Source organism: Myotis brandtii, unplaced genomic scaffold (assembly GCF_000412655.1).
Source record: "Myotis brandtii unplaced genomic scaffold, ASM41265v1 scaffold1774, whole genome shotgun sequence".
Classification (NCBI taxonomy): domain Eukaryota; kingdom Metazoa; phylum Chordata; class Mammalia; order Chiroptera; family Vespertilionidae; genus Myotis; species Myotis brandtii.
Genome location: NW_005356575.1, coordinates 704,472 through 714,294, shown reverse-complemented (window position 1 = coordinate 714,294; position 9,823 = coordinate 704,472). Strand labels below are relative to the sequence as shown.

The 9,823-nt window shown below is 61.5% G+C and overlaps 1 protein-coding gene across 1 annotated transcript in view; it reads left to right on the top strand.

Moving 5' to 3' along the window:
- Positions 1-1,570: 1,570 nt before the first annotated feature.
- Positions 1,571-9,823, top strand: part of CEACAM16 (carcinoembryonic antigen-related cell adhesion molecule 16) — an 8,567-nt gene continuing 314 nt past the window's right edge. Inside the window, exons 1-5 of the mRNA XM_014537368.1 lie at positions 1,571-1,764; positions 2,833-3,177; positions 3,501-3,776; positions 4,698-4,976; positions 7,247-7,573. Coding sequence (XP_014392854.1) covers positions 1,728-1,764; positions 2,833-3,177; positions 3,501-3,776; positions 4,698-4,976; positions 7,247-7,573 — 1,264 coding nt within the window. The 5' untranslated portion in view covers positions 1,571-1,727. The remainder of the gene's footprint in view (positions 1,765-2,832; positions 3,178-3,500; positions 3,777-4,697; positions 4,977-7,246; positions 7,574-9,823) is intronic.

Sequence of the window (9,823 nt, the reverse complement as noted above, 5' to 3'; positions counted from 1 at the left end):
CTCCGCCTGTCTCTCTGCCCCAATGACAGTGGACGGTGGCGCCGCCCCTGACAAGAGGACGGGGAGGGGGAGCAGATCTGGGGCAGATGCCAAGGTCAGTTTGGGACGAGGTGAGTGAGAGGTGCCCAGGGACACCGGGAGGCATCCTGAATGACACTGGGATGCGGTCCCGGGGCTCCGGGGAGGGGCTGGGCCAGGACAGAGAAGGGTGAGGTGAGGTCACAGCGGGATGGGGAGAGCAGGCGGCGCCAGGGCACCCACACCTCTCACTCCCCCATCAGAGCCCCGCCCAGCAAGGGCAGCTCGGGACAGGGCTCTGGGGGAACAAACCAGGACAGGTGAGCCACCGGTGGGCCCTGCCCCGGAGCCGGCCCCTGGGGCCCCGGGGGACCAGGACCCAGCGGCCACCAAGACATGATAATCGCACGTCTGTCAGGAATGCTCTTCCCCCAGGAGCCCCCCACCCGCGTCCCTGCCCTCCCACGTGACCTCGGCCCAACATCACCTTCTCAGGGACACCCTCCCTCGCCCCCAATTTAAACCTGCAAACCCCTTCCTGGTTTTATTTTCCTAGACATCACTTACCTCCATTCCACATGGAGTAGATTTTACATTTGATTTGTTTACCCCACGAGGGCAGGGACTATACCTCCCAGCACCTAGGACAGTGCCTGCTCCTTCCATACTCGCTGAATACGTGAAAGAGCGATTTATTGAGCATTTATTTGCTCTGTGCCGGGCACTGTTGTAAGTCCTCCGCACATGCTTACTCATTTAATGCTCTCAGCAGCCCTAGGAGAGGAGTGCTGTCATCGTTCCCATTTTACAGATGAGGCAACTGAGGCCCCGTGGGCTCCATAACGTGCCCAGAGCCCTGGAGGTAGAGGACAGTAGCGTTAGGTCCAGGCCCACATTTTTAGTAGCAGCCACACCAACCGACCTCGCCTGTGGGGCCCCCTCTGCCAGGCGCCGGCTTAATTCCTAACGTGCGGCCTCTTGCTGACTGTTCGCCACAGCCCAGAGCGGGGGCTACACCCCGTTTCTCGGTCCTGAGCGGGAGGCCAAGAAGCACACCCCAAAGGCGGTGTGCAGCCACCCAGCCTCGGGCCCTTCTGTTCGGCTTTGAAACAGAGCAGAGTTCACATCCCTTTCCTGCCGGAACTGAGGCCAGCCGGAGCCCCTGCCCGGTGCCTCAGTTTCCCCAGCTGCAAAGGAACGGAGGCCCTGACAGCGCCCGCCTCCCAGGACACCCCCTGAGGTGACAGCTGAAGGCCACCCGCAGCAGTGAGGCCGGGAAGCCGCAGCCTCGGTTGCTTGGTTCTGCTCCTCACTTGACCCCGAAGCACATCAGAGAGGCCAGGCCTGGGCCCTGGGTAGGAACTGGCCTGAAACCTTCCCCCGCCACCCCCCTCCTCCCCGGCGACCTGGTTCTTCTCCCGGTACCAAACCCAGGCCCTCGGCACAAAGAAGGTTAGGCAGTGCCCCAGGAGGCCTGGCCAGGTCGTGGCCCCTGGCCCGTGCCCGCCACGCCTGCTCTGGGACCCAAACAGGGCCTCCGATCCTTGGTGACTCGATCCCTCCAAATTCAGGTGATCTCCCCCGGCTCCAAATCGCCGAGCCCTCCCAGGTCCGGCGCCAGACAGAGCCAAGCCCCAACCAGGAAGGGCCTCGGAGGAGCCCCGGGACGCCAACGCCGCTGCCTCCGGGAGCCAGATCGGGGGCGAAAGATGGCGCTAGCTGGGTGCAGCTGGCTCCTCCTCAGCGGTGAGCGAGAGCGGTGCCCCCTGGTGCCCCCGACCCTCAGCCCCGATGGCCTCGGGGAGGGAGAGGGACGGTGTGAGCAGAAGCCCAGCAGGCTGGTAGGGAGGCAGCTGGGCTCCACTCAGGCACAGGCTCAGTGTGCTCTTCCCAGAGGCACCGGCGTGGGCCAGGCAGCCCCATGGGGCCGGCAGGGTGGGCCCCGGAGATTCCCACGGCCGCCCGGAGCCTGAGCCTGGGCGAGGCGGCCCCTGCTACTCCTTGGCTCACGTGGCAAACCCTGACTGAGGGTGCGTTCTCACCAGCGGCCGGCCCCTCCCCGAGGACCTGGCTGTGGGCAGGTGCCTGCCCCTTCTCGGCCTCAGTTTCCTCATCTATGAAATGGGCCTCACGCACAGCGTGGTCTGCAGGTCACTTGAGCAGCACGACAGGGCGTCCTCCCCACCTGGAGCTGCTCCGAGGCCCACTCCTCACCCCCACTTCGTAGACCAGAAACCTGGGGCTCAAGAAGGGAGGTCACGGCCCGGGTCCCACAGCCAGGAAGCAGCGGAGACCCGCGCCCTGCCTCGCAGCCAGGCTCTACCCGCCTGGAAAGTCCCGGAAAGCAGGCCAGGCGCGTGCGTGCCTCTTGCGTGAGAACCGCCGTGGCTACCCATCCCGGGGACACACACACACTGCAAAGCCGAGCAGCCCTGACCAGCTGGTCGGGTTGGGAGGTTCGCTGTTGGGTGGAGCGTCTTCGTCGTGGGGAGGCCAGGGAAGAGCACTGGCCTGGGAGTCAGGGCCGAGGGCCGGAGGAGCCAGCCCCGGCCTGGAAGCCTCCGTCTGGTGACTCTGTCTGAGTCCCATGAAATGCAAGGTCCCCGGAGCTGCCGGTGGGCTATGCGCTTGGCACAGCCCATCAAATTCAGTTCTCAGAGCACCCCCTCCCCGGGACTGACTCTGCGCCTGGCTAATATGTATTGAGCACTTATGGCATCGCAGGAGCCCAGGTGCCAGGAGCCCATGTCTCCTCCCTCTGATGAGGGGACCGGCCACACCGGCCTCATCCCACTCCTCTGGCTCCTTCCCCAGCCGCGTTCCTGAGCACCGGGGCGGAGATCTCCATCACCCCGGAGCCCGACCAGCCGGCCGAAGGGGACAACGTCACGCTGGCTGTCCGCGGGCTGTCGGGGGAGCTGCTCGCCTACAGCTGGTATGCGGGGCCCACGCTCAGCCTGGCTTACCTGGTGTCCAGCTACATCGTAAGCACAGGCGACGAGACCCCCGGCCCGGCCCACACGGGGCGGGAAGCTGTGCGCCCCGACGGCAGCCTGGACATTCAGGGCGCCCTGCCTGGGCACTCGGGCACCTACATCCTTCAGACTCTCAACAGGCAGCTTCAGACGGAGGTGGGCTACGGACACTTGCGAGTCTATGGTGAGATAACCCCCAGCCCTCCTCTTCCCCAGCCAGGCCTTGCCACCTCCTTTCCAATCCCTCTTCTAAAAAAAAAAAGAAGAAGAAGAAAAAACCTCTAAAAAATGTTAAAGCCATAAAAAGACTTAAAACAACATGAAAATGCCCGCCTCCTTCAGGGTGGCCTCCAGGATTACACCTGCCTCTTATCCCCCATTCTTTGCCACTGTGGCTGGGGTTACAGGGGCACCACCAGGATGCAGCCATGCCCCCTGCCTGGGAATGGGGAGGCCCCGGGAGCAGGCGGTGCCCGGGGCCCTCCCCCTCTGTCTCTTGCCCCACAGAGATCCTGGCCCAGCCCGAGGTCATCGCCAACAGCACGGAGCTGGTGGAGCGCCGAGACACCCTGCGCCTGCTGTGCAGCAGCCCCAGCCCCGCCGAGGTCCGATGGTTCTTCAACGGCGAGGCTCTGCCCATCGCCCTCCGCCTAGGCCTGTCCCCCGACGGCCGGGTGCTGACCCGGCATGGCATCCGCCGGGAGGAGGCGGGGGCCTACCAGTGTGAGGTCTCGAACCCGGTCAGTGTGAGCCGCAGCGAGCCCATCAACCTGAACGTGTACTGTGAGTCCTCCCGGCCCCGCCCCAGACACCCAACCTCATAGCTGGGGAAACTGAGGCCAAGGCAGGGCGCCCAAGGGCAGACAGCATGTCCGTAGGTGTCCTGGGGTTAGGAACCAGGGATCCCTCTGAAAAGGTGTCTGGCCCATCTCCTGAGGACTAAGGACACTGTTGAGATGGAATAACCCTCCAGTTTGAAGCAGTTCCCTCAGGGAAGGGACGGCACTGGTTTTTTAAAAGGAGACGGGAAGTAAGTGGCGGACTGGGAAGGGAGATAAAATAAAAACACTACCAAGGCCGCGAGTCGTTGGAACCCGAGGAAAATTAACCACTGAGGCATTCGAGGGCCGGGGACGTAGGAAATCTTAGAACCTAGAATGCTCCGACCAAGGGACTCGACTTAAGAAGCACTGAATTCTAGACTCTGAGGATGCTGGTAACTCTAGAAGCAGAGATTCTTAGAATCTTAGCATCTAATTCTGCAACCTTAGAGCCACCCGACCCTAGAATCTTAGAAAACCTAGATTTCCAGACTCTGACCATCCTAGCATCTGAGCCATCACCCGTGGAGCCTTAGCGCGCTCGACTTCTAGAATGGCTTGTCGGAAACCAACCGCTTAGACTTATTTTTTTTTAATGGAGCCGTCGATTTCAAGCCTATCTTGAAATGCAGTCTGGCTCAACACCCTCTTTTTCCAGAAGAGAAACTGAGATCCCTCCCCTGAGAGGGAAAGTGACTCAAGAGCCTTCCTAGAGCGAGTTAGAGACCCGTGTGGCATTCGAAAAGGCCGGAGCTCTTTTTCCCTCCACTAGGCCCCGCTATTCCCAGGGGCCCAGGCCGGTGGAAAGAAAGCCAGGGGTGCCCACCTCCCCTCCCCTCCTCTCCCCCTCTACTGCCCCGTGTCTCTCGCTCCTGCCCCACAGTTGGCCCGGAACGCGTGGCCATCCTCCAGGATTCCACCACCCTCACGGGCTGCACCATCAAAGTTGACTTCAACGCATCCCTCACCCTGTGGTGCGTGTCCCGGTCCTGCCCGGAGCCCGAGTACGTGTGGGCCTTCAACGGGCGGGCCCTAAAGGACGGCCAAGACCACCTCAACATCAGCAGCATGACGGCGGCCCAGGAGGGCACGTACACGTGTATTGCTAAGAACCCCAAGACCCTGCTCTCCGGATCGGCCTCCGTGGTGGTCAAGCTCACTGGTGAGTCGCCCAGCCGGACCCCTGCCCCTCTCCCCCGCCCCCCTCCCCCCCGGGAGGCCCAGTGGACTGTAAAGGTTTGGCTGCTCCACCAGCGAGCGGTTAGGCCACCATCTACCCAACTAAGGATGGGAAAGGGAGAGAGTCTCAACCCAGCTGGTGGCCAAGCAACCTGCCAGGTGGACCCCTCTTCGTCCAGGAGGCAAAAGGAGACAGTGCGTCCTGTCGCCTGGAAAACAGACGACAAACCTGGCCCACACTGCACAGCGGGGGCCCCGTTCTTAACTCAGTCGCAGCTGCCAAGGGGCTTCACCCACGCCCTGGGAGAGGCCTCTGAATTTCTGGGCGGCCTGGTGGATTACCCCGTTATCTGGCCCAGACGACGGTGTGGGCACCCACCGGGGGGCTCTCTCTCTCTCTCTTTCTTTCTCTCTCTCTCTCTCTCTCTCTCTCTTTCTTTCTCTCTCTCTTTCTCTCTCTCTCTCTCTGAAAATCACAGCCAATTGTTGGCAAATGGAAAAACACAGCTGGGAAGGCACTGTCTTGTCCTTGTCCTTAAATGACCTGGGGCTGGGGCTGCAGGCACAGCTGGTGTTTTCAGAGCCAGGAGCCTCCGGGGACACTTCCTCATCCCCTGGGGGTGGTGGCTTTGAACATTAGGGTCTGATTAATTCCCTCTTGGTTCCTTCCCAAGTGGCCCCCATCCCCCGGGGACAGTGGGAGCAGTCGCCCCCCCCCCTCCTCCCCTCCCTCCTCCTAACAGGCTGGGTCTCATCCAAAGGGTGGATCCTTTTTCACCCAAAGCAGAAATGACATCCCCAGAGGTAAGTGTGCCTCCTGCCCCACCCCACTGGGCCCGGCAGCTGGTCCTGGCAGGAGGCAGGGGGGGCAGGGGAGGGGGTGGGCCAGATGACCTCAGGTGCTGCCCCAGGCCCTGCCTGAGGGGGGTGTCCCAGGCATGCAGGTACGTGCAGGGAGTGGGCCCTCTGAACTGTCAGCAACCCGGTGGCAGGTGCCAGGAGAGAGACAGAGGAAAAGGAGACATCACCCTTCCCCTCCCGGGGGAGCCGCTGATCTGATGGAGGAGGCATGGTCTCTGCCCTGAAAGAGATGGTCCTGGGACAGGGACCATCTGCTAGTCAGAGAGGAGAGGCAATGGGGGAGACCTGACACCCACCCTCAATGAGCTTCCAATCAGATGGAGGAGACCCAGTCCGCGCTTGGGGGGGGCTTCTATTCTGATGGGGGAGACATGGCCTTGAGGAGACACGGCCCTTTTATTTATTTATTTTATCTATTTATTCGAATTCCTAGTCTGATGGGGGAGACACAGTTCCTACCTTGGGGCTACTCCCAATCTGATGGGGGAGTACAGGCCTCCCACTTTCTAGGAATTTCTAGTCTGATGCCCCCGTCCAGTCTCTGGGGCCCCAGCCTGATTGGAAAGACCGAGCCCAGTGATCGCGCTCCCACCCGATGGAGGAGACACGGCCCCTGCCCCTCAGGAACGCTCAGCCTGATGGGGAACCGCAGCCCGCACATGTCCGGGCCTCCCCGCCTGCAGGAAGGACCCCCGGGGGCACACAGCTCCCACCTATCTGATGGGGACGACGTGGTCCTCACGTTCTAGAATTTCCGATCTAACGGGGGAGACACGGCCCCCCATTTTCTAGAATTTCCGATCAGATAGGGGAGACGTGGCCCCTATATGTTGGGAGTCTGCAATCTGATGGAGGAGACATGACCCTAGCCTCTAGGGCAGCGGTTCTCAACCTGTGGGTCGCGACCCCTTTGGCAGTCGAACGACCCTTTCACAGGGATCGCCTAAGACCATCCTGCCTATCAGATATTGACATGATGATTCATGACAGTAGCAACACTACAGTGATGAAGTAGCAACGAAAATAATTTTATGGTTGGGTCACAACATGAGGAACTGTATGTAAAGGGCCAGAAGGTTGAGAACCACTGCTCTAGGGTCTTGCACTTTTGTGGGAGGAATGATCCCCCAAAGGCTGAACAATTTTCGTCCCATGGGGGTGAGGTGGCCACCTCCCGCTGGGGCCGCCCGGTCTGACCGAGGAAGACAGAATCCCTGGCAGGCTTATCGGGACGCAAGACCCTCCACACCAGTCACCAACTTCCTCTGTCTCCTTCCCAGAGCCCTGCACGGGGGAGCACAGCCGGCTGGGGGCGGGCATAGCTGAGCCCGCTGGGGGCAGGAAGGGGGCACGATGCCCAGCTGAGCCCGCGTCCCCTCACTCTCTCCCCAGCGGCTGTCGTGGCCATGTCGATCGTGCCCGTGCCGACCAAGCCGACGGAGGGCCAGGACGTGACGCTGACCGTCCAGGGCTACCCCAAGGACCTGCTGGTCTACGCCTGGTACCGCGGGCCTGCCTCCGAGCCCAACCGGCTGCTCAGCCAGCTGCCGTCCGGGAACTGGATCGCAGGCCCCGCGCACACCGGCCGGGAGGTGGGCTTCGCCAACTGCTCGCTGCTGGTGCAGAAAGTGAACCTCACGGATGCCGGACGCTACACGCTCAAGACCGTCACGCTGCAGGGCAAGACGGAGACGCTGGAGCTGGAGCTGCAGGTGGCCCGTGAGTGTGCGGGAGGGCCGGGGGGCGCCGCCTGCAGACAGGGGCTCCCAAAAGGGGGCTTCTCTAACTCGTCCATGGCTATGCCTTCCCACCAGACTGCCAGAAGGGACCTTGCCTCCTCCATCTGACTGGGGGGGTCTCCAAATGAGCTCTTCTGCCTCTTCTGTCAAACTGATGGCCTAGAACAGGGGTCCATAGGCCTCCTCTGTCAGGCTGGGGGCTACTGGGGGGTCCATAGGCCTCCTCTATCAGACTGAGAGCTACTGGAGGGGGCTTTCATGCCTCCTCTCTCAGACAAGAGGTACCCCGGACTGACAGGAGAACAGGGCATCCTTTTCCCCACAGATGGGTGGACCCTAAAACACAGAAGGCATTGCTTCTACCATCGCATTGGGGAAGTTGGCTAATGGTGGGAGTTTACCTCCCCTGTCAGACTAGAGGTCTAGAGTCAGGGTGGATCCTGCCTCCCTCTTCAGACTGTCACCCTAGACCATGGGGATCACGTCTCACCTTTTGCGTTACGGTGGGAGTGCGGACAGAATTTCTCCCAGCGGAGGGTGGAATTTCTCTCTCAAACTGAAATAGGTATGACCTACTCCATTACGATGGAGGTGTCTAGGTGGTGGGCATTGTGTCTCCTCTGTCAGACTGGGAATTTCCAGATGTTGGGGACCACGACTCCCAGACTGGGAGCGCCCAGAAGTTGGGAACAATGTCTCCTCCATCAGACTGGGAGCTCCCAGGTGTTGGGGACCGTGTCTCCCCATCAGACTGAGAGTTCCCACAAATCAGGAACAATGTCTTCTCCGCCAGACTGGGAATTCCCACATGTTGAGGACCATGTCTTTCTCACCAGAGTCAGGGACCATGTCTCCTCCATCAGACTGGGAGCTCCCAGAGTCAGGGACCATGTCTCCTCCATCAGACTGGGAGCTCCCAGAGTCAGGGACCGTGTCTCCCCCATCAGACTGGGGGCTCCCAGAGTCAGGAACCGCGTCTCCCCCATCAGACTGGGGACTCCCAGAATCAGGGACCGTGTCTCCTCAATCAGACTGGGAGCTCCCAGAGTCAGGGACCATGTCTCCTCCAGCAGACTGGGAGCTCCCCGAGTCAGGGACCATGTCTCCTCCAGCAGACTGGGAGCTCCCCGAGTCAGGGACCATGTCTCCTCCAGCAGACTGGGAGCTCCCCGAGTCAGGGACCATGTCTCCTCCAGCAGACTGGGAGCTCCCCGAGTCAGGGACCATGTCTCCTCCAGCAGACTGGGAGCTCCCCGAGTCAGGGACCATGTCTCCTCCAGCAGACTGGGAGCTCCCCGAGTCAGGGACCATGTCTCCTCCAGCAGACTGGGAGCTCCCCGAGTCAGGGACCATGTCTCCTCCAGCAGACTGGGAGCTCCCCGAGTCAGGGACCATGTCTCCTCCAGCAGACTGGGAGCTCCCCGAGTCAGGGACCATGTCTCCTCCAGCAGACTGGGAGCTCCCCGAGTCAGGGACCATGTCTCCTCCAGCAGACTGGGAGCTCCCCGAGTCAGGGACCATGTCTCCTCCAGCAGACTGGGAGCTCCCCGAGTCAGGGACCATGTCTCCTCCAGCAGACTGGGAGCTCCCCGAGTCAGGGACCATGTCTCCTCCAGCAGACTGGGAGCTCCCCGAGTCAGGGACCATGTCTCCTCCAGCAGACTGGGAGCTCCCCGAGTCAGGGACCATGTCTCCTCCAGCAGACTGGGAGCTCCCCGAGTCAGGGACCATGTCTCCTCCATCAGGCTGGGGGCTCCCAGAGTCAGGGACCGTGTCTCCCCCACGGACTGAGCCTCTCCAGGGGCCTGAGAGGCCATGTTCCAGAAACAGGGCCGTGTTTTCCCCGTTAGACCAGGAGCTCGCAGACACTGGGGACTAGGTCATTCCCCAGGCTGGAGTCTTGCCTCCCCCATCAGACCAGACACTCTCAGAAGCCATGTCCCTGAGTCAGGGACAGAGTCGCCCTCCCTCGGACTTGAAGCTTCTAGGATCAGGGACGCAATCACCGGCAGGCACCCCGGACCCCCTCTTTCATCCACTCACTCATCAAGCCCTGGTTTTCTGGGCCAGCGTTGCGGGGAGAATGTTGTCCCGGGACAGCAGGCCACCCCCCAATGAGGCCCGGGAATGCCCTTTCACCTGTCTCTCTTCTCACAGTCAACCTTCCTCCCTTGCACGAGGACCAGCGCTACCTTCCTGAACCTGAACCTGGCACAGGCTGAGCGTGGGG